This window comes from Dipodomys ordii, unplaced genomic scaffold, assembly GCF_000151885.1.
Source record: "Dipodomys ordii isolate 6190 unplaced genomic scaffold, Dord_2.0 Scaffold28, whole genome shotgun sequence".
Taxonomy (NCBI): Eukaryota; Metazoa; Chordata; class Mammalia; order Rodentia; family Heteromyidae; genus Dipodomys; species Dipodomys ordii.
In genome coordinates, this window is record NW_012267244.1 from 3,383,192 (window position 1) to 3,407,330 (window position 24,139).

The window sequence follows — 24,139 nt, forward strand, 5'->3', positions numbered from 1 at the left end:
ACTTCAGCAATTTTTTTTTGTGGTAATTGTTAAATTGTTGTGTTCTTCTTTATACATTATACCTTTTTCATATTGATGTTCAAATACAGAAAAATATTTGGACATCTTTAAAATTGCTTTGAAACACTGGTATGTCTGCATCTGTATATAGTGAATGTGTGAAAGAATAGCTACTTATAGATGTATACTAACATAATAAAAACTAAAGTTTTGGTAGAGTTGAAGCCTGTGTCAGACCTTTAAAGAGGGAAAATCAGTCATCTATAAGTTTTTTCATGTAGTTTTAATATAAGTAATCTGGTTTAATGCTTAGCAGAACCAGTGTCTACAGATTAAAGGAAATGCATCTACTATGCAAATTATCATTAGTTCTAGATGAAATAAAACCTTAGTTTGTAAAGGTATATAAAATACAGTAATTTATTTTCTCCTCTAAATTGCATGTATCTGAACTCTTATGCTTATAATACAAATGAGACTTCATGAACGTCATAAAAACATGATTGTTTCAACTTTTTTTTTAATGCTTTATCAACTTTTTGTAATATGAAATGGTACCATTCTAATACTGAAAATCATCTAAAATCTCTTCTCCATTTCCTATATAAAAATACTATTGATAAGTTGGGAACTAGTGGCTCACAGCTGTAATCCTAGCTGCTCAGGAGGCTGAGATCTGAGGTTCACAGTTCAAAGCCAGCCTGGGCAGGAAAGTTCATGAAACTCTTATCTCCAATAAACCACCAGAAAACCAGAAGTGGCACTGTGGCTCAAGTAGTAGAGTGCTAGTCTTGAGCTGAAGAGCTAAAGGATGGCACCCTGGCCCAGAGTTCAAGCACCACTATCAACCCTCCCACCCCCTCCAAAAAATATTATTAATAATAAATGGCAGTTTGTATTTTAACCCATTGGATTGAAGAAAGAAAAATCTGAGGGCATTCTTTTAGTTCCTATAAAATACTTAAAGTAGTTTAAAGGGAAAGATACAACAGGACTTTTATTTTTTCAAGTTTTTTATTGTTTATGTATTCACTTTTGGTGCTGATCCTGGGGCTTGAACTCAGGGTCTGGACTCTGTCTCTGAGCTTTTTTGCTTGAGACTAGCACTCCTACTTGAGCCACAGCATCATTTCTGGCTTTTTTTTTTTGGGCAGTTAATTGGAGATTTAGATTATCATGAACTATCCTGTACAAGCTGGCTTCTAATTGCAATCCTCAGATCTTAGCTTCCTGAGTAGCTAGGATTATAGCCATGAGCCACCAATTCCCTCTTTAAATTTTTTTAATTAAAAATTTTAAATTACCTGTAAGTAGTTGTATAAAGAGGTTTTAATTCAACATGTCAGTTTATGAGTACAATGCATCTTGATCAGTGTCACCTTTTCCATCACTCTTCTGCATTTGTCCCAACCCAACGCATCACCTCAAGTTGTACATTAGATATTATGACTGTATTTGTTCACCCTTTCTCTCAATTTGTCTGTCCCCACTCCTCTAAACTTCCCTGCCTGATAAAACATATTTCAGCTTCTTGGTATTTATTTTATAAAAACTAAATAATTTAACATGTCTTGGAAGTAACTCTGTTGAACAAAACTATTTAAAGGAACTATTTAGGTGAAAATATGTATAGATAACACAGTGGATATAGATAGCCATGAGTATGTGGAAGAATTTTGGCTTTGGAGTTTAATATTTACAGTATTGCAACTTTTAAGTTACAAATATATTGTCTGAAATATTCTTAAAAATTACTATTTTCTTTTGGTATCTTGTTAATTTATATCCCTATCACATAATGGCCTCTGTCTTTAGCCTGGTTTAATTGTATTATTATCACATACTTGCATAAGACATATTGATAATTTTTTTAATATGGTAACTCATTTGGACCTTTACACCATGAGCTAGGTCAGAGGGGAGATGTTGGGATGTGCTCTGAAATCTTTGTAGACTGAGATCTTAAGACCTTGGAGTTCTTGTCACATACCATGCTAGTTGGAGTGTGAAAAGAGTGGGGGGGGTAGCATAAGAGATGGTGGGATATCATACTTAGAAATAGCTTCATCATTTCTTCTCAGCTTACATAGCCTGGGGCCTTTGGAGTAATCCTAGCTATAGGTCAGGAAGGTCTGGAAAATAGTAGTTTTTATTGTACCTTGAAAATAAAAACAAGGTTGGTGAGTTCCTGGTGGTTTTCTTCAATAGATGATACTATATCTTTTTTTTTTTTTGCAAATGAGAAAATGAGTTTTAAGTGATTTATTCAAGTTTACATTCTAAGAAAAGAAACTGATTTTGAAATCCAACTTGCAGTCTAAGACAGCATTCTTCTCTTACTTGTGTGTTCACTTTCCACTATTTTATTTGCCTGTAGCTAATTATGGAACCATGACAGTAATCCCAGATACTTGAGATGAAGGCAGGAGAATTTGGGGTTTGAGGCCAGCCTGTGCAAAGGTAGTGGTAAGACCCTCTCAAGAACACATGTGGGAATGTAGATCAACTAGTAGAGTACTTCCCTAGTGTTCACAGGTCCTAACGCTCAATTCCTAGTACTGGAGATGGGGTTTTCCAAAGTTAACAATTTGTAAGTTTTAAATTGTACATCATTGTGAGTAGCATGAAAAAATTTTATTCTGTGCCTCCAGGGATGTGAATCATCTCTGTCCAACATCTGTCTACAGGATCTGCCTCTTAGTCAATTAGTAGCCATCTCAGGTTATCAAATCTACTCTCTGGTACTAAAGTGCTATGTTGCTCTTACAAGCACATATCACAATGCCACAATGCTAATTTACCTATTAGTTAGTCTCATCATGTAGGCATTTTATTATACAGGAAGTGTGGTTGACAGATCACATGAACACTTTTAGAGTATATTGTTATAATTGTTCTATTTTACTATTATTGTTGTGAACCTCATATGTTTAAACTTTATCAATAATGTATATATGTAGGCAAAAACAATATATAAGGTTTGGTACTTTTTGCAGTTTCAGGCATTTGCCAGGGTCTTGGGCAGGTTCCCCAAAGGTGTGGGATAGACTACTGTGACCACACTACCTCTTGCCCTAAGTGTCAGATTTGAGCAGTTTTCATTGAGATGGAATGAATTAAAATTATCTTTTTTTTTCTAGCTAGTCTTTGCCTGTTAGAATATATCCTTTAGGTTATAAATTATGTATAATTCCTCTTTATATTCTGTGTTCCATGGCTGTTCTGCTTGTGTTAACCAGCTTGTGTTCTCAGTCAAATGAAATAATAATCATTGATTGGATGGCCCAAAACATACTAAATATGAAGTCGAATTTAAGAAGTATTGTCTCATTTTGTCAATACTTTATCTGTATCTCTTACCTTGCCATTTGAGATTGGTTGTTCCTTGTTACTGTTAAAATATTTTAAGTTGTACTCTGTCCTTCCAATATGTAATAGGAATATGTTGACTAATAAGTCTGTAATCTGACAAAATATAACACAGCCTCAAATCTGAAACTTTTTGAACATTCATGTGATGCCATAGGTAGATAACTCTATACTTGACCCTTGGGGACTAGGTTTTAGTGAAAACATAGTTGCTTTGTGTATATGAAACATAAATAAAATGTGTTTAGACTTCACTCTCATCTCTAGGATGTCTTCTGTAAATGCAAATATTCCAAAGTCTGAACTCTTAAAACACTATTTTTCTAGATATTTTAATAAGGGATACTTATTAAGGGATTATCAGCCTGTATTATAAAAAATATTTCTCATTCTCTTTTTTTTTTTTAAATGACTGTATTCAAGGAGCTCCTAGTTTAACAAGAACTTTTAGTAATACTTCTTTGGTTTACAACTTTTAAGAAGTATTGTTGACTTTGGAAACTCAATTCTGAAGTGCCTGTGCTTTCTAACAGAAATGCTTCTTCATTCTGTTAGTTGCTCTTTTTCCTCAGTTTTTTGTCATGTCCACTGATTTTGGTGCTAGTACTGGGGCCTGAATTCAAGGTCTCATGCTCTTGCTGGCTTTTGTGTATATGGCTAGCTCTTTATCTCTTGAGCCTCACTCCCACTTCCTCTAATAGACATTTGAAAGTCAACATCTTTAAATTGGTTTCTTCCTGCTTTATTCCTTGTCAATAATGTAGTATCATCTTCAAATCAGAAATGTAGATATCCTTTATTTCTTATTGTTTTTACCTACTAATTTAAGTCTTTCAGCAAAGATTGTTGATTTGCTGTCCAAAAATATATCTTCTATTTTTTTCTTGCTTTTCTTTAAATCACAGGGCAGCAAAAAGGGATTATAAGATGTAAGATAAATTATTTCTCCTACTTTGAGACTAATATTTTAGCTTAAAATCTAAATTCAGTACTATGATCTCTGAGATTGCATGATTTGCTCCCTTGGATATTTATTTATTTTTTTCCTTTTTTCTGATTATTATACTGTTTAATTAATTTATTTATTTGATTATTTATTTTTTTAATTTAATTTTATTTGTGAACATACTGTACAGAGGGGTTACAATTACATGGGGAGGATAATGCGTACATTTCTTACTAAGTCCCTTGGATATTTATTTTCTTTGTTACATTTCTTCTTGAGGCTTCTGTCTCATTGGATTTTTAGTTATTTCAGTACTGTATGCTTTTTCTTTCATGTTCTTTGTGTTTTTGGAATACTGTTCCTGCCTGAAGTGATCCTCTCTTTACTTTTCTTACCCTTTGGGCTGCTAGTTAAATGTCTCAGGAGAATTATCTTTACATGTGTCTCATATCCTTTCCCCCCATTTGGTACTTGCTGTGACATCACACTTGTGATTTATGTTTCTTTTTTTTTTTATCAATTAGTTAAATTCTACCCTGACTGGAGTAGAAATATCAGAAAGGCAGGGACTTTGGCTGTATCGCTCAGGACTGTCCATTGTCAAGCAGAGTACCTGTTAAATAGAATGCTCTCTGTAAATAGCTGGTGAATGAATGGAAACATACCAGTCCTAAAAGCATTCAGCATCTTTAGGGTTCAGCTTTGAAAAGTCATATTGCTAATCAGTCTAATAAAACTATAATAAACGTAATCTATTTTAGCAAAATGAGCTTAAAAGAATAAAATGGAGCAATGTTGAGTAAATTTTTAAAGTAAGTGGTTTTTTAGAAAATGTAAAGGTCTGAAAGTACTTCATCATTCTAAATATAACTTAAATCTTGCTATGCTGACTTTATTTACTGATTATTTCTCAAAAGTGGACAACTAATTTTAGTTTTTTTAAATAATTTATTTACTGAAGTGTTCTGAATTTATGTACTCATTATATGTAGATTCTGCATATGATATGTACACATGCTCAGTCAGTACTTGGAGCTTTCCTGGTCATTCATGGGGGCATAATACACAGTCATGAAAATGTTGTGTGTATCTATACACATGGTTTCCCAGTCGGTCTTTCATGGGAACCTTTGCCTTCTTATTTTAATTCTCCCATTTTATCTCTGCTTTTTTCACTTTTGTTAGTGATTTTGCTGTTCAAAATTCCCCCTATGCTTAATATGGAAGTACTGTCTAGTATTCCCAAGTACAAGAAGACTGAGCTACCTTACATGAAAATCTGCTGGAATAATTCATAAAACAGGAAAATGCGGTATAGATATTAACATAGCAGTGTAGATATTGGATAAGCTTTGCTCAGGCGTAAAGTATGAGCAGCTGGTCATGAATTCGAAGTTAAGGAATCAACAATATATACATGATGTAAAGTAGATAGGAGTACACATAAATCAAGATTACTGTGTGCTTTCATCGATCAGTTGATTGATCGTTTGATGAAAATATTGTGACCTAGAGGCTTGCAGGAACCTAACCCTCTATTTCCCCTAGGAGCAATGGTTCAGTGTTCGCGGCGACTTTATAGAACATAACTACCGCGAATAACGAGAATTGACTGTAAGTTAAAGTTCTGGACTTCAATAGAAATTTCAAGAAGTGTCTACTCGTTAACTGTAATTTAGGGACTTTTTGGTTGGTGTATATATATATATACATACATACAGACAGACAGACATACACAGATAATTGAATATTTTCAAATTCTTTTGATTCAGTGATCCTTTTTGAGCACTTACTATATGCCAGTAAAAGTATACAGAAACAATTAAACCAGGAAGTCTTCAGGAGGATTAAATTGCATTTTAATCTAACTCACCTGATGTCAACTCAGTTTGCTATAATTTAGTTTTAACCTGTGAATCCCACAGGTTAAAAATGAGAGTCCTGTACAAGTGTGCCTTTACTCCCACATCAGCTTTAAGTTGTTGGGGGTAGCCAGGCCACCTGTACTTCTGACTGTCATTTGTAAATGCAGGGGTTCCTAAGACCTCCTCAAGTTCAGTAATTAACTGGAATGGCCAACTCAAGAAACTTGTGATTTCAGTTTTCTATAAAGTATGCATATGGGTTAAGGTCTCTGAAAGAACACAGAGCTTCCTATTCACTCACTGCAGAGTCAGGTGTCACCTTCAGAGTGTATCAGTGCGTTAACCAACCAGGAAGTTCCATGCCTTGATGTCCAGATTTCTTATGGAATTTCATTCATAGATCTGATATTGTGTCATTGATTTTATATCATTGATCTATGAATTGAAATGACTACACTTAAATCTCCAGTCTCTCTAAGTGGTTTAAAGTCCTGGCCCTCTCAAATTATGTATTTGTATTTCTGGTGCCCACACAGAAGCTACATAGTAGCCTGTCAAGAAAATTCATTTGTGTAACAGTTGCCTTTATCACTTAATATAATCTGGGGCTTTTGAAATTTTGTGTCAGGAACTGAGAATTATGAACAGATACATTCTTATACCAGAGAGTCTACTTTGTAAATCATAGGATACAACTTTAGGGTAAATTAAAGTATTTGTCATATAGGAACATAGTTCTTTATAAACAGAAGAATATATGTAGAAAATATCAGGAGAGAATTTCTGAGGAATAAATGTCATTTAGTCAGAGTAGTTTTTTTATTATTACTTTCCATAGAAAACATTTGAAGATGAATCTGCGGAAATAGACTAAGGGAACACAAAGTTGTAAGCCTAATATACATTTGGATCTTGTGTGTTTTAGTGAAAAAATATGAGCACAGAATAATGTAATGAATTTCTCTATTTTCAACATGCTAGTGGTCAGGCTTAGTTCATTTGTATCACCCTTAATCTCGTCTCACTCCAACATAGTGATTCTGTAGTAGACTCTATCTTGTTTCTTCAGTCATAAATATTCCAGTATGTATCTGTAGAATAGGTGAATTTTTAGAAAGTTATCATAGGTCAGAAAATTTAACAGTAAAGGGATGGGCACATGCCTGTAATACTAGCTATTTAGAAGGCTGAAATCTGAAGATCGAGATTCAAAACCACTTGGGCAGAAAAACCTACAAGAATCTATCTTTAATTAAAATAGCGTGGCTGAAGTCCTGGCTCACATGGTAGTGTTATCTTCTATGAATTAAGAAAACCAAGCCTGAGTTCAAACCCTGTTATTGAAAAGAATGGTGACTTCTTAATAACATCAGATATATAACCAGTACTCAAATTGTCGACTCTTACTGTTTTAAAAATAGTAGCCAAGGAAGTGGCGCTGTGGCTCAAAGTGGCAGAGCGTTAGCCTTGAGGGAAAAAGCTCATGGACAGCACCTAAGCTCTGAGTTCAAGCCCTAGGACAGATTAAAAAAAAAAAGTTCTGGGCTGGGATGTAGCTCAGTGACAAAGTGCTTGCTAGCAGGTATAAAGCTCTAGATTCTATCCATAGTACCCGTCCCTGCCCCCCCTAAAAAAAGCCAAAAAGTTTGCTAATATTTTTGAACAAGGATTTTTCACATTAAAAATTGTGACTTGTGATTTAAAAATTGGGAATTCCATCAATATTAGGTCTTTGTTTCTTTTATAAAAATAAGATCTTGGTTAAGGTCCATGCTTAGCTGTTCACTGATTGTTTTACCTTCTGAGGCGCCTTGGGCAAAATTTAAACAAGCATGTACTTGCTTGAGCTGATTAGTGATTATGAGGGGATAGTTGATTCATTTGGATATTTTTATTTTGTGATAGAGGTGAATATACTCAGTTGTCTGAACTCTAACCAAATAGTGTTACACTATTACACTATAGCCAAGAGTAAAGGGGTTTGTAAGAAAACAGTTTTCTCTAATTGTTATAAACTCAAACTCATGCAAATTCTTCAGTGAAATTCAAGGAAGGGAAGGAAATGCCTGTAAATGTCTGAGCATTCAAGCAAGCAACTTTCTTTGAAGGATAACTATCAATTTCTTCACATGAAGAGTGGGTAGAGAATTAATATGCTCCTGTCCCATTGCCTGGAGAGATCAGTTCACTTATTTCTAATAACAGTATAGGTTATATGAACTGTACTCTTACTGTAGCAGGGCCTGGCATCTAGTAAGTGCTTGGTGTTAACTGAATTTGAATTCAAACCCTTTTTAAAGACATTAGTAGTATCTATTTTAGATTACAGTTTTCACCTAATATTTCCTTGCCAGTTTCTTCACAAATAGGAAACTCAGTTAAATATTTTTAGAATAAAGGAATAATCTAGTGTTATGCTTTACTCAAAGGATTTATTTTCATTTTTCCCTCAGTTTGAGGTGGTACCAACATCCTACAGAAGAAGAATTAAGAATTCTTGCAGGGAAGCAGCAAAAAGGGAAAAGCAAAAAAGACAGGTAAGTTATATTGGTGATCTTATAAAGTATTTACTAACAATTTATACAAATGTTTTATGCATAAATTTATGCATAAACCCTATGCATAATTTATTTTATGCAAATAAATGATTGAAGAAACATCAAATGTGCTATAAACCGTTGGTATACTTGTGGTTATAACCTATGTAGTCTGATAAGTAGAAATTATAAGACAAAACAATGGTTATTTACTAAAAATCATTAATTATATTTGTTTAAATTATGAAAACAATAGGAGATTAATCATGTTAAAGAAAATTTCATTATACAATGATTGAGGAGAGAACTATAACCCATGTACTTTATTTAAAGATGTCAATTGATGTGAGTTCTTTCTTTTTTCTTCCTACTTATTTTTTAATTAGTTCATATTATGTTAGTTGGTAAACTGACTTCTTTTGGATTGCACTTTCCTTATTTTTTAAAGTAAAAGAGGTGGACTGAGCTGGGTGCTGGTGGCTCATGCCTGTAATCCTAGCTACTCAGGAGGCTGAGATCTGAGGATCACAGTTCAAAGCCAGCCCGGGCAGGAAAGTCTGTGAGACTATTACCTCCAATAAACCACCAGAAAACCAGAAGTGGCACTGTGGCTCAAGTGGTAAAGCGGTTGCCTTGAGCTGAAGAGCTCAGGGACAGCACCCATGCCCAGAGTTCAAGCCCGACGACCGACAAAAATAAAGAGAGAGAAAAGGTGGACTGTATAACTTTATAGGTTCTGTTTATTTCTTAAACTTTAACAGTGCTGGGGGCTGAACCGAGGACCTAAGCAAGAATTCTATCACTGAGTTATATCCCTACCACTTAGCTCTTGAATACTTTACCTATGATTAAAGTTTATAGAGAACTGCCTATCAATGTTAGCTTTTGTGAAATGGAAACACTTAATATAGTCACTTGGAAAATTTCTAGCTGAGTACCAGTAGCTCATGCCTATAATCTTATCTACTTGGGAGGCTGAAATTAAGAATATTATGACTCCAGTGCAGCCTGAGCAGTCAGACCTGCTGCTCAACAGAAATCTGGATGGTGCTGGCACTTGCCTGTTATTCTAACTACAGTGGGAAAGCCTAACTTGGACAGATTGTACCCAGGTATGCACCCTGGCAGAAAACAAAACCCTATCACAAAATAACCAGCAAAATATAGCAGGGTTGAAGGTGGAGCTTAATTATAAAACCACCTGCCCACCAAGCTCAAGGAAGTTCAGTTCAAACATTAGTACCACAAAAAATAGAAATTAAAAGGAAAGCAAACTTCATCCAGTATTAAATTTGCTTATCTTTATTTAAGTTTAATTCACTGGGAAGTGTTCAGACTAATTATCCTCCCTGAATTGGCCTTCATTTCCTCAGCTGTGGATTCACTTTGACTCTGAAATTATTATTTTAACATATTATTAAACATTAGAGACAATAATGGTCACCAAATTTCTCATGTATATTGCAAAATTATGTTAACCTGACCTAACAAATTTGTAGGTGCTGAAAAGTTCTTTAGACATTAATGGTTGCTTGACATACAATGGAAATTTGAAAAGACTGTTTTCTGACTTTACTGCCATCTTCTTTTTCTCTTCTCTTCCTAAATATACCTCAAAGTCATGGGAATATTAATTAAAAGCCTTCCTTTTCATTAAGTTCTTTAATAAAATATTCTTGTCTAATAGTATAGTTTCCAAAACTAATTCATACATTTATGTGTAATACACAGAGCAACCCTGAATAATTTAATTTACATTTTACTAAGGAGAAGTTGTTGATCAGAGATGCTAAATGCACTTTCCAAATTAACATACTTAAGGGCCAGGATTTTAATCTGGGTTAGTTTTCTGTGTACATTTTTTTTTCTGCATTCTACCTCTACCTTCATAGTTCAGCACTTGTAGAATTTAGTTAATGCAATATGATAATCATTTTGTAAATACTTGAGTTTTTAACACCTTGTAATCAGTAGATATTTAATAACATTTTTATATGTTGAACATGATTTATAATTTCAGGAAGATGTACTGGTGATGTTCTCTTGTCCCTCGTTGTTTTAATTGAGATTTTTATCTGTTTATATTTATTCAAGAATAAATGAAAACTTGCCAGAATTGAAACAAATGTTACTAAAACTTGGTTTAAATCATTTTATTATCTTTAAAAATTAAATTTGGTTATTACTTTCTACATTTCTCTTTAAAACCTAAATTTAAGAATATACAGATGCACTTGAAGAATTCTTCTGTTTTTCTGTCTGTGTCTTTTTGTAGAAACAAATATGTTAGGCTTTCATGTTTCTGACTTTCTCGTGTATATTAATTTTACTATATTTTTTCAACTCTTATATGTAGTTAAATATCTGTGTGTGTATGTGTATGTTATTCCAGAGACAGTATATTTTGTCATCATTCCCTTTATGCCTAAAGAAATAGATGTTAGATTGCATTAAATCTATGAGAGAGAACAGGAGAATGGTTGGGTGTACTAGCAGCCAAGCTTTTGTTCTTGTTTTTGATAATATATATTAACATAATAATTTCCATCAGTATTTTGGAGTCTCCTTTTTAAATTTTTGAGTTACCTTCTTTAGGATGAAATAGTAGAAATTCTGCCTTTTTTCAAATGAACTTTTAAATTTCCTTTGTATTTAGTTGATAGAAACACTTGGGTAGCAGTGTAGATAACTTGTCTTCTGTGTCACTTGTCTGATTTTTATAGGAAATATAATGGTCACATTGAAAATAAACCACTAACTATTCCAAAGGATATTGACCTTCATCTAGAAACAAAGTCAGTTACAGAAGTGGATACGTTAGGTAAGGGAAATCTTGGTAAAGTCTTCTGTCAATCTCAGTTTTATATTATGGAAGTGAATACCTTCAATTTATCTGTTGTGGCTAGATCTTTTTTTTCTAATCATTAAGTCTATTATGTAGAATATGATATCTAAGAACTTAGAAGCTCAAGATGACTATTTGAATTCAATTTGTCTGTTTGCCTTACCTGTAGCATCATTTTCCCCATTCCTCAAAAGAGGCTAGTTTATACAAACCTATTATATACTTTTGTTTAACTTGAAGTCACAGTTTTATAATCTCAAATTCTAAACTATTTTTTGCTCTTTGAACTAGTCCACTCTTTTCATTGTGCAGTTTTCAACTGTATTTGTATATTTGTGTTGAATTACTTACATTTTCAGTAATTTATCCTAACGTACTAGAAAGGAATTTTAGAATCTGAAAAACTTTACTTATTCAATATTTACTTTTATCCATTGGATATCTCAGAATAAATCATTTACTCTCTTCCGTCTCATGTGTCAATTTCTACAATAATGACTATACTGATTTCAAGTTTAAAATGAAATGTATATGAAATTGTTTGAATCTCATTTACGGAATTATTATTTAAAACACTAGTTTTCAAAACATATCACTGTACATTAGGATCACTAGAGAAGTTCTTTACAAGATTTGTCACTCCTACTCTTTGAGATTCAGTGACACTTGAGATAGGTTCTGATACTTTGTAATTTTAAAAGCACTCCAAGGGCTGGGAAGGTAGCTCAGTAGTAGAGTGCTTGAGGCCCTGGGTTTGATTCCTCAGCATCACATAAGCAAAAAAAGCCAAAAGTGGCGCTGTGGCTTCAGTGGTAGAGCACTAGCCTTGAGCTGAAGAGCTGAGGGACAGCGCCCCGGCCCAGAGTTCAGGCCCCACAACTGACAAATAAATAAATAAATAAATAAATAAATAATAAATAAATAAATGCACTCCAAGTGATTTTGATTTTTTTTACTGTTTGAGAACCACCTGGTCATGTGATAACAAAGGATAGAAAGTAACACAATAAAATTATTTCGATGATGCATAGAGCACCATATGTCATTTGACCTTTTCTGGACTCAGACCAGACTTGAAAAATTGTAATAGATTCTTCTGGCATTTTACATATAGTGTGATATGAAGTATCATCAAAATATTTGAAAGTTGAACATTACATGTATTAATTTATAACTATATATAACAAAAGGGGCCAAAGATATCAATAAGCAACAGTTTAAGTTTATTGTCTAGTATCATTGAAACTTTTGAAATTGGTTATGTTATAATATTTTTTCACTTTTTTCTATGCAACATTTAAAACATAACATTTCTACTGACTAGTCATCACATTTGTTTTGCAAAGTCCTTATGTGTCCTTAAATGAAAATATCCAGAGACATATATGAATACAATAAGCATATTTTCCCTTATTTCTAGTATAGTTTTACCACTTCACTAATAGCTATTTATAGAAAAATTATCACTATTTTACTTAAATAATATAAAAATACTGAGTATCAGACATTATTATAACTGTATTAACTTCTTCACTCCTATGTATTAGGTAGAGGTAGCTGCTATGTTAGTTTTTTTATTTTTTCTTTGAACTCATTTAAAGAAGATTTAATGACTTTGAGATAGAGCCAGTTAATAAGAACAAGGCTATTTTAATGACCTTAAAAAGTTGAAATTAGGTAATGCAGCTTTAGAATAGAGTAGATTGTTTGGTTTCACTTGTACAATTTTGAGAGCTAGTTACAAAAATATTGAATATTAAGAGCAATTCTAGTTATATTTATGTTACCATTTGTGAATGCATTCTGTATATGAATGTTTAGATAAAAGTTTTTTTTAATCTGAACCTTATTTGAGTCTTAATTGTCTAGTGTAGGCACATACAGATTTATATAAATATAAGAAGAATGTAATTATAACTCATGAGTTAACTATATATCCAGAGTATGTATGATTTGTACTTTTGTGAGTCTATCTCAATTTGTATTAACTGTGTATTATAAGAAGCTCATCAAGAGCATAAGAACTTTTCAGTGTTTACCATGAGTGATGTCCATGGAAGAAGCCTGGTGAGAGTATGGGCAGGTGTGTACATTTAGAATGCTTACTTCAATTATTAATAATAAAAACTAAAAGCTTTTATTTGAGCAGATATTTATCTTCTATCCATTTTATTGTCCTTCCATAAAGTTATCCAAAAAGCTGAATCTGGGTAACTTTTTTCTTTGTGAGGGTAAGGAATTGATAGAGGAATAATTTCTACAACCATTTTGGGATGAACCTTCCAGTCTGATGTTCAAAAACTTCCTCAGTCACAACAGAAAATGTCGAGCAATTAAAATAACTTGAAGCACATTCAGAATATTACCATAATGTATGTAAAGAAACCAGGAAATGTATAAAGTCACACAAACAAAAAATGGTGTTTAAAAATATTACTGTTTTTAACTCAGAAATGATACATATTTGGCTATCTTGTTTGGATATTTTTAGAAAGCCTTTGAGTATATGATTTTTTAAAATATGATTTGTTCTGTAAATGTGTGGCATTTGCAGTTATAATTGTAATACTTTACAACCAAATATTTTCCAAAGCAAAATAAATCACTTTGTTAAGTGCCAATGAGAATATATGAATTGATGATTATGTATGTGATTTACCTCCATGAATTAAAGAAATAATGCTGGTATTTTGGACTACATTCTATAGAGAAGATAAACTTGAATATCTATACTTTGTAAAAAGTTTGAGGAAACAGTGATACAAAGAGTGATGGAATTTTATTTACTACCAGAGAATTTAAATTTTAGCATAAATTGTGAAGAATGTAACCATGTGTTGAAGGAGTTTGCTCTTAAGTAAAACTAGCAAACACTCATCAGCTTTGCTTAAGAGAAAAGGGAATTCATTGTCTATTTATTATTTTCATTTGCAGTTACTTACAAAATTACCAGTCCTCCATCAGTTAATAACTTCTCAGAAATGAACCATACAAGTAAATCTTTTGTTTTCTGTACCAATTTATATTTACTGAAGTTAAAATGATAGCTAGATTCTCAAAAGAGGGTATTTTTGCTTATTGTTTTATAAAAATGGTTAGTTAAAATACCAACACATTTGCAAATCATTTAAATATTTTGCATAATTTTTTGTAATTTCAGGTTATTTATGAGCTATTGAAGTTAGTTTTAGGTTTTAACCTATGAATTTCTTTACTGAGTTTTATATTTGCAAACTTTAAGTTGCAAACTAACATAAAATGTAGCACATTAAAAGTTAATTATGGTTAAATTCTTATAAACTAAAACTGTGAAAGTTTAAGTGAACTTTTTTTAACCATTATTTTTCAGCATTGCATTACTTTCCAGAATACCAATGGCTGGTGGATTTCACAGTGGCTGCTACAGTTGTGTATGTAGTAACAGAAGTCTACTACAGTTTTATGAAGCCTACACAGGAAATGAATATCAGCCTAGTTTGGTGCCTGCTGGCTTTATCTTTTGCAATGTATCCTTCAAAACATCATTAATAATTATTTCAAATTTATTTATCTTGTGCTGTTAATACTATTAGGCCTTATATTTGATTTTAAAGGGATTATAAATCACTAGAACTCCTATTAGTGATTTGCTCTTCATTTTCAATCTTTTTGGAGTTCTTATTCATGTAGTGGATCTCCTATTGTCATCTTTGTTTTTTTTACATCTTTTTATTACATTTATTTTCTGGGAGATTTTCTTCTCCACTGATGATGGAATTCATTGAATTTTTGCTATAAAGTTTCAAAAGCTCTTTTATTTCCTTACCTTCTTTATGAAACTGCTTGTGTGTGTGTGTGTGTGTGTGTGTGTGTGTGTGTGTGTCGTGGGGCTTGAACTGTGTGTGTGTGTGTGTCATGGGGCTTGAACTGTGTGTGTGTGTGTGTGTGTGTGTGTGTGTGTCGTGGGGCTTGAACTGTGGACTTGGGCTCTGCCCCTGAGCTCTTCAGCTCGATGCAAGTGCTCTACCACTTGAGCTACAGTGTCACTTCCGGTTTTCTAGTGGTTTATTGAACATAAGAGTCTCACAGACTTTCAGCTCGAGGCAAGTGCTCTACCACTTAAGCTACAGTGCCACTTCCGGTTTTCTAGTGGTTTATTGGACATAAGAGTCTCACAGACTTTCCTGCCCAGACCTCCTGAGTAGCTAAGATTACAGGCGTGAGCCACCAGCGCCAGGCTAAGGGTTGTTTTTGTTTGTTTGTTTGGGTTTTTTAACTGTATATTTTTGTCTTAGTTGTAAGTTATGTTTTCATGAAAGGTGCCAGACAATAGCATCTCTACAGGAATTGTTTATCTTGTTGTTCATCCATCCCAGAGAGGATAGAGACTGCTGAAGAGTTTACAGTCCAATTTCTATCAGCTTTGACTCTACAAGAGGTTGAGGAAGGAGAAGGAAGTAGAATTGTTGGTATGCTTGAGAACATTACATATGAAAACATTTAGTATGTGAGAAATAACCTCTGCCAAGAGAGGCTTTGCAGGAACTTGAAATTAAATGTCACATATCAGATTAACATCAAAACCTTATCTTTTATATTAGATAGATCTGGTTTTTCTTTCACACCCTGTGAAGTGAGTCCAGCAGAAAGGACCTCTGTCTGGTTTCTCTTCATCTTTTCATTGCATGTGCCTATTTATTAGTCAAACGTATGTCTCCATTGATTACATAGGACAATAGCTCTCTGAATTTGAAGGTAACACATACATCAATTGATTCAGAAATTATCTGCAGTTGTTACTGGTGGAACAGTTAAAGTGGTCTTCAAATTGGACATATATAATTTAATTAGTTCCCTTAAAAGTGATGAAGCAAATTGCTTTATTTCCCTTGTCATTTGTTTTCTTCCCTTTGTTAGTTATATTTGACACACTTGTAACAGCAGTGATATTTTCTGCAGAACTTTGAAGGTCTTCTAAGCATAAGAATGATTTTTGAATGTGTGACACTAAACATAGCATCCTGAAATCTGGAACTGAGTCATCTTTTGTTTTCTACTTCCGTTTTCTACTTGTGCTAAGTTGTCACATCTCCATTCTCACTCTTGAACCCAATGTGATTCTCACCTCTACTCTTATTTCACTTTCTGAGTTTCTAACCACCTCTCTGACTAATTCCACCTATGTCAAATTGTACAATTTGATCTTATCATGTTTTTCTTTTTTTGTTTCTTTGTTCATGTCTTTTTTTCTACTGTTATAAAGGTGATATATAGAAAGATAGAGGGGTTACAGTTACATAAGTGAGATAAAGAGTACTTTTTTTTTTTGTCGGCTTGAACTCAAGGTTGTGCTTTTTCCACTTAAGGCTAGTGCTCTACTACTTTGAGCCATAGCACCACTTCTGGTTTTCTGGTGATTAATTGGAATTAAGAGTGTCTTGACTTCCCTGCCCTGACTGACTTTGATCTCAGCCTCCTGAATAGCTAAGATTACAGATAGGACCTACCAACACTCAGCTAAGACTACATTTCTTTTTGAACAGTCATCCCTTCCCTTGTTCTCTCCCAGTTTTTTCCTCCAATCCCCATCCAGAAGTTATATAATTCATTCTCAACATAGTGTCTAATGAGTACCACTGCTGCATTTGTTTACCCTTTGTCCCACCATTTGTGTGCCCCCTTTTATCCTCCCAAAGACAGATAAACAAAAAATTGACAAAATGAAAAGAAAAACAGGAACAACAACAAAAAAAAAACTTCTTTCCATTTGCTGGAGTTCATTTCAATAAATATTACTTTATATGATCAGATGCACATAGGTATTATGTCTTTGTGTTCTAAGAATAGCCTCCTTTTGTCTCACTGTATGAATGACTAGAGACCTAATGATATAATAATATGACATGATATAATTTTATCATGTCCCAGTGTATTTTTTTTATTTATTTATTTTTGGGTCCAGTCGTGAGGCCTGAACTCTGGGCCTGGGCGCTGTCCCTCAGCTCTTCAGCTCAAGGCTAGCACTCTACCACTTGAGCAATAGTGCCACTTCTGGCTTTTTTCTTTTTGCTTATGTGGTGCTGAGGAATCGAACCCAGGGCCTTGATCATGCAAGGCAAGCGCTCTACCACTGAGCCACCTTCCCAGCCACCCAGTGTATTTTTTTAATGCTGGAATAAAAGATTGTTTTTTTAAAAAAGCATTGTTTGCTCAATAGGAAATGGACTCATTACCTTGCTCATGTAACTGTAACCCCTCTGCACAGTATCTCTACAATAATATATGTATATATAAAAGCATTCTATTTGATAGGTCTAGAGAATTGATGTTTCCTTATTCATTTATATGAAGTTTTAGATTTTATCAGTTTATATGAAAATTGCTTGAGTCCAAATATGATCTATTTTTAAAGAATCACAAATTCATGAAAAATATTAGAGAAAATTTTATTTATTAGAATTGGAATGATTATTTTTCTCTTCATTTTATTTTATTTTTTGTGAACATACTGTACAGAGGGGTTTCAATTACATGGGCAGGATAATGCGTACATTTCTTATCAAGCATTGCAGCCTCCTCCTTTGTTTACCCTTCACATCCCTTCCCAGCCTCTCCCCCCCCACCCAATCCTCCCCCCGATTATTTTTCTCTTTAATTCCCTAAGAAAGCATTGATAAAATATTTTTGGATAATTTTAGGAAGTTATGATATAGAAGGCATATTTTCTTAATGTACTAGTAGCCTTTTAAAACAACATGATTAAGTTGATAAATATATTGTTTTCCTAGAACTGAGAGAAATTTGCCATTTTAGACCTAAAAATTAAGTTGATTTACCATGGAAAAATTTATATTAAACTTGTAGGTAAGCATATTTAACATACTTTTCCTGAATAAATCTTTTCTCCATTCTTAATTAATTTTTCTTTTAGAATTTTTATATTTGCATCTCTATGGAATGTGGTCACTTGTAAATATGATAATATTGAATTAGAACATTAAGAATGTCAACCTTGTGGCAGGAAAAAAAATATTGCCAACTCCTCTACCTTTCTCTTTGTTCAACATTTGAAATTTTATAACATAAAGTAAAAATAACTTAGCCTGGAGCTGGTGGCTTATGCTGTAATCCTAGCTACTAAGGAGGCTGAGATCTGAGAATCATGTTTTGAAGCCAGCTGTAGCAGGAAAGTCCTTTTGACTCTTAACTCCAACCAACAACCAAACAAGCCAGAAGTATAACTGTTACTCAAGTGGTAGAATGTTAGTCTTAAGCACAAATAAAGCTCAAAGACAGTTCAAGCCCCATGACCAGCAAATAATAATAACATCAGCAGTAATAGCAGCACATAAAGTAGGTTCGGTATTCAACTAGCAATGAGAATAGAATGGGGAAAAAGTTTATTAAAAGGAAAGAAAATGACAATTTTTGGCCAGGAATTATTTTTGGAAAATGATCAAGTTTTTTTCTTTTGAAGGGAAACTATAGCCCTTATATCAGCCTATTTATTTCTCCAGGATAGGTTAAATACCCCTCTCTTTTGTTCTGAGTATATTTATATGTCTTAGATCAAGATATACTAAAATACTTTTAGTTGTAGATCAGTATTTAATTGATTATTATGAGGACTTTACTCTGGAAATACCTCAGTGTATGAGATTCTTAACATTAATTCTTAACATTCTTACATTAATTCTTAACATTAATTTTCCTGTTATATAATTGTATAGTGTATATAGGTATTATATACAATTATATATAACTATATATATAGTTTACATACATAAACAAATGTGAATTTGTATGCATCTTAGGTTCTGTTTCATTCCGGAATGTAGTAGCCTTTTTTTCACAGATTTAGATGACTATTAAAGTTTAGATTTAATTTTCAAAAAAATGTTATTTTTTGTTAAATAATATGCATATCTATGTTATATATAGTCATAGAGAACTAAGTGTTGTATTAAAAATTTCCAGTTTGTATGGGAGAATGATTGAAGACGTGATAGTGTCAAAGTACATTGTACTCACAAATTGACATCTTGACTTGAAGCCCCTTTTACAACTACTTAGAGATAATTTTAAAATTTAAATTTAGAAAGCATAAAAATAAAATAGAAATAAAATATAATGGTAATAAAAATTTAAATATTAAAAGAACTCCAGGATTCTTTCTAATATACTGCTACTCCTTCCTATTGTTACTTCCCTAATTTGGCTGTTCCTTTTTGGTTTTAAAAATCTTTGTATTTCTAAATATAATACTTGTTTTTCAGCTTTGGCAGGTTACATTGTACAGATTTTGGTGATATCAGTCCTCATTTTGATGCCAAAATGAATATTAATCATTTGTGAGCACTATACAGCATTATAGTTTTTAAAATTTTAAAACATTGATTTTAATTCTTGTGCTTTTTATTTAACTCCATTGACTTTTCAGTAGAGTTTTCCACAGTCACTGGAGCCCTCCATGCTCTGGCTTTTATCTGGTTGGTTGCCTTTTAGGCCAACTGCCTTACTATCCTAATACTTTTATTGGTCAAATACAGAATTCAGAGTTTTTTTCTTTATATTCTTGCATTCGTTGGTTTGTTGTCTAGCTGCTGTTTGCTTTCTCTATTACACACATTTTGATAACCAGAGGTACCTCTTGGATTGATCCTCTTTTTGTTCTCTCTTATGCAAGGTAATAAACATCACCCCTAAAACCTTTTGAGATGTTGTTTCTCACTGGACCATTTCTAATTTTGTACTATTTTTAATCTTGCTGAGCTAACTTTTTCAGCTAACGATTCTTTTTCTATAGCATCCTGTTCTTGTTTCAAAGATGTATTTATCTTTACTTAACTCTATGGAATTTAAATACCTCATACAGAAACTATAAAACATGTGCATAGTTATTGATATGTAATTATGTATTTTTAAGCTTTATTCTTCTGTCTGCATGTCTTTTATTTAAGTTAATTTTTCTTGTTCATAATTTTGTCTCCCATCTTTCATATATGATACTGTGCTGCTGTATGGACGAGCTTCAGTCTAGGTTATCTAGGTCACAGCCTAGTTTTATATAGCTCTAGATAGAGCTATGAATGCCTTTTATTTTTGAAGGATTGAGGGAAAAACAGACAGAAGAATTCCCTAGAGACTGTATATATTGCCCACAAAGTCTAAAATAATTATCCTTTGGCTTTATGGAAAGGTTTCGGATCCAAGCTTTGGTGTCCAAGGATTTGTTTCTTATTTAAGAGTCAGAGCTCAAAAGCTAATTGGAAGCTCTGTAAGTAGGTCTTGGTCAAGCACTGAAGGGTTTGATAGTGCTAAAGCTCATTTTATTTAGATGGCTAATAATGCCCTTGCCTATTGTGATTTCCTTTGGGACCTTTTGGCTTAGGTAAACTTTTAAGTCTTCTACCTGCAGTATAGAAACCTAATGTGCTTGTTTTTAAGGTGAATACGACAGTCCCTGCCATATGAGTTTTTTACTTTAAGATGGTGTGAAATCCATGTGCATTCTAAAGAAACCATGTTTTCAGTTTTGAGCATTGTTCTTTTCTTGGACTAGTGATCTGTGTGATACATTGCTCAATGCTGGGCTGTAGCAGCATGCTGCTGAAATCCATTGCTTCCATGTTCACAGAGGTAAATAACTAATATTTGACATCTCACTTGTTGCTAAGCTGTTATGCATCCTGTAGGTGAAGTGTGGTGTAGCAAATGCAATTTGTTGCTCATGGTTGTTTTTGCTAGTACTGGAGTTTGAAATCAGAAGCATTGTACTCTCCCTTGGCTTTTCCTGCTCAAAGTTGGCATTCAGCCATTTGAGCCATACCTCTACTTCTGACTTTTTGTTCATTAATTGGAGATAAGAGTCAGAGAATTTGTCTGCCTAGTTTTGCTCTAAATCTTAGTTTTCAAACTCTTGAATAACTAGTTTTATAGGCATGAACCACTAGTGCCTGGATACAAATGCTTTTATTTTATTTATGGTTGGTTATGGGACTTGAAATCAGTGCATTGGGTACTATATCTGAACTCTTTTGCATAGGCTACTGCTCTACCACAGTAAGCAGGAGCTCTACTTCCAGTCTTTGAGTGGCTAATTAAAGATAAGAGTCTCACTGGAACTTTTCTGCCTTGGCTGGCTTGGAACCATAATCCTCACATCTCAACCTCCTGAATAGCTAGGATTACAGGCATTGGCCACTGGCACCCAGTTTACAAATGCATTTTTAACAGAATATTTGAAATTAAGGTAGGTTTATCAGGTTGTGTCATCAAAGTTTAGCATTTCTTACCTTAGAGTATGTGCAATATCCTCAATCCTATTAATCCTCAGTCTTATTTTTTGTGCAGTTGACTTAATCTATACTCATCCAGGATCAGGTTCTTTCTCTTAAGAGACAAAATTTTAGTTTTCTGTTGGAACCAATGGGTTACCTGTGTGTATGAGAAGGCAATAGCAAGGAAAGGAAGTGAGTCTGAATTGTTCCCCAGTTAGAAACCAGTCTACACCCCTGTAAGTTGTAACTCTTAGTACAACTAAGCATTGTGTCATCATGCAGTCTCTCTGTTCTTACGTATTACTTTTCTCATATGAGAAGTTCAATGTAAAATTCTGTTATCTAGAAAGCATAAGTTTGTTGCTGGGAACACTGCAGAGGCACTGACAATGCTAAACTGTCAAGTACTCCTTGGCTTGGATGTCATTCCCATCAGGTTTCCTTCACTGTCAAGCTCTCAAGGCAGAAGAGGACATAGAAGATTACGTGTACCTTCAGTTAGTGTGAAAGGTTTTTATGCTTTTTTTCACTTGTTTCTTATTTTTAGTTGACACATGCTAATTACATTTATTTACAGGATGCCATGTGTTATGAGCACATTTTAATTTTCAAACAGTAAACATATCTGTGAAGGTGAGTTTGTGATAGATATATTGTATAAATATATTTAAAATATATTTAAAACATATATTTAAAATCCTTTCTTCTAAAAAAATCTTAATTTTCATAGACTTCTGAGGTGAGATATAACTGGCTTCATTTTACAAATGAAACAGTAGCAAAGGTTTATGTGTTTTTGTGCCAAATATCATGAAGTAAAAGTAGATACAAGATTCAGCCAGACACTAAATCTAGAAAATGCTTCTTTTTTATAGCTTTGTCATACTACAGGTCAAGTTACCATGTGGTTATATGGCAAGTAAATTATGGTAGTAAGTGCTATAATAAATTCACAAGAGGATAAGAATGTTCTTGGCTGGAGAGGTAATAGTAAACTTCATGAAGGATGTAGAGCTTCAGTTGAGTCTTTGACTAGGTAAATGGGAGGGAAGAGGATAGTTTAGATGATACAAAGACTGATGATCTGAGACAGTGTAACTCTTAGGAGACAGTAAATATACTCCTGATTCAAGTAGAGATGTAGGGACTGTAGAATGAAAGTTTGAACATGTTTGGATAACCCATAACATTGTATTTCAGAATTTTGTAGGTGTATACTAAGCAACATTTCTAACATGAGGCTCAAATAAATGCTTATTTTTATAAGTTGTGTAGTATGCAATATGAATTGAGCGGATGGTATAACATTTTATGCATTTATGGTGAGAAATTATATTAAAAGATTGTGATAAGAGCAAGAAAATGTTTCATATCTGTGTCAAGTTACATGTAATTTTAAACTCTTAGATTTTAGTAGATCTAATTTTTATAAATTTAATTCTGGTTATTTAATAATCAGTTTTGGCCAAAGCTGTTATTTTGGTTTTCATTGTAAGTAAAGGAGTCTCTTTAGAGAATCTAGCCTCCATTTTCAATAAAATGAAGCTTTGTTTTCCTAAACTAGGCTTGGGACTTGCAGGCAATGGGATATATCTATATCCTCAAAATGTTTCACGTATAGTTTTGGTGTTTGTGTATTCTGATATTTAGACTGTATCCACCTTTCTTGTCTACTAAGAAAGATATGGACCTGAGACCAGGCACTGGTGGCTCACGCCTGTAATCCGAGTTATTCAGGAGGCTGAGATCTGAGGATCGCAGTTCACAAGCCAGCCTGGGCAGGAAAGTCCATGAGAATCATATCTCCAATAAACCACCAGAAAACCTGAAGTGGCACTGTGGCTCAAGTAGTAGAGCACTTGTCTTCAGTTGAAGAGCTGAGGGACAGTGCCCTGGCCCAGAGTTCAAGCCCTACTACTGACCAAAAAAAAAAAAAAAAGAGAGAGAGAGAAAGAAAGATAAATATGGACCTGTGGTGTTTGATACTAGAAAAATAAACCACTAGGTTTGTTTCTGTTGGAAAAGAAGGGAGTAAGGAACCCAGAATTCAGATTAGTACGGAGAGAAATATTTAAGCATTTGTATTCTACAGTATATTTATATTCTACACCATTACTGAGGCTTGAACCCAGAGCTTGTCCCTTAGGTTTTTGCTCAAGGTAGGCCCTGAGACATAAAATTGTCTGTCCCTCCCATGCTTTTACTAACAATAAACTTAGGTCTTGGATACTTTACTTTTTAAAAGACAGATTATATGATAATCATACAAAACCTTAACACTTGTAAGGATTTAAAAATCAGATCTTTTATTCTTTATT

General features: G+C 33.4%; 1 protein-coding gene across 4 annotated transcripts in view; it reads left to right on the plus strand.

Annotated features, from left to right (window-relative positions):
- The window catches only part of Tmem161b (transmembrane protein 161B), a 57,525-nt gene that overhangs the window by 17,475 nt on the left and 15,911 nt on the right, over positions 1 to 24,139 (plus strand). For all 4 annotated transcript variants that reach the window (XM_013015912.1, XM_013015910.1, XM_013015913.1 and 1 more), the window contains 3 exons: positions 8,634 to 8,717; positions 11,441 to 11,538; positions 14,912 to 15,068. In XM_013015912.1, the coding sequence (XP_012871366.1) occupies positions 8,634 to 8,717; positions 11,441 to 11,538; positions 14,912 to 15,068 (339 nt within the window). The remainder of the gene's footprint in view (positions 1 to 8,633; positions 8,718 to 11,440; positions 11,539 to 14,911; positions 15,069 to 24,139) is intronic.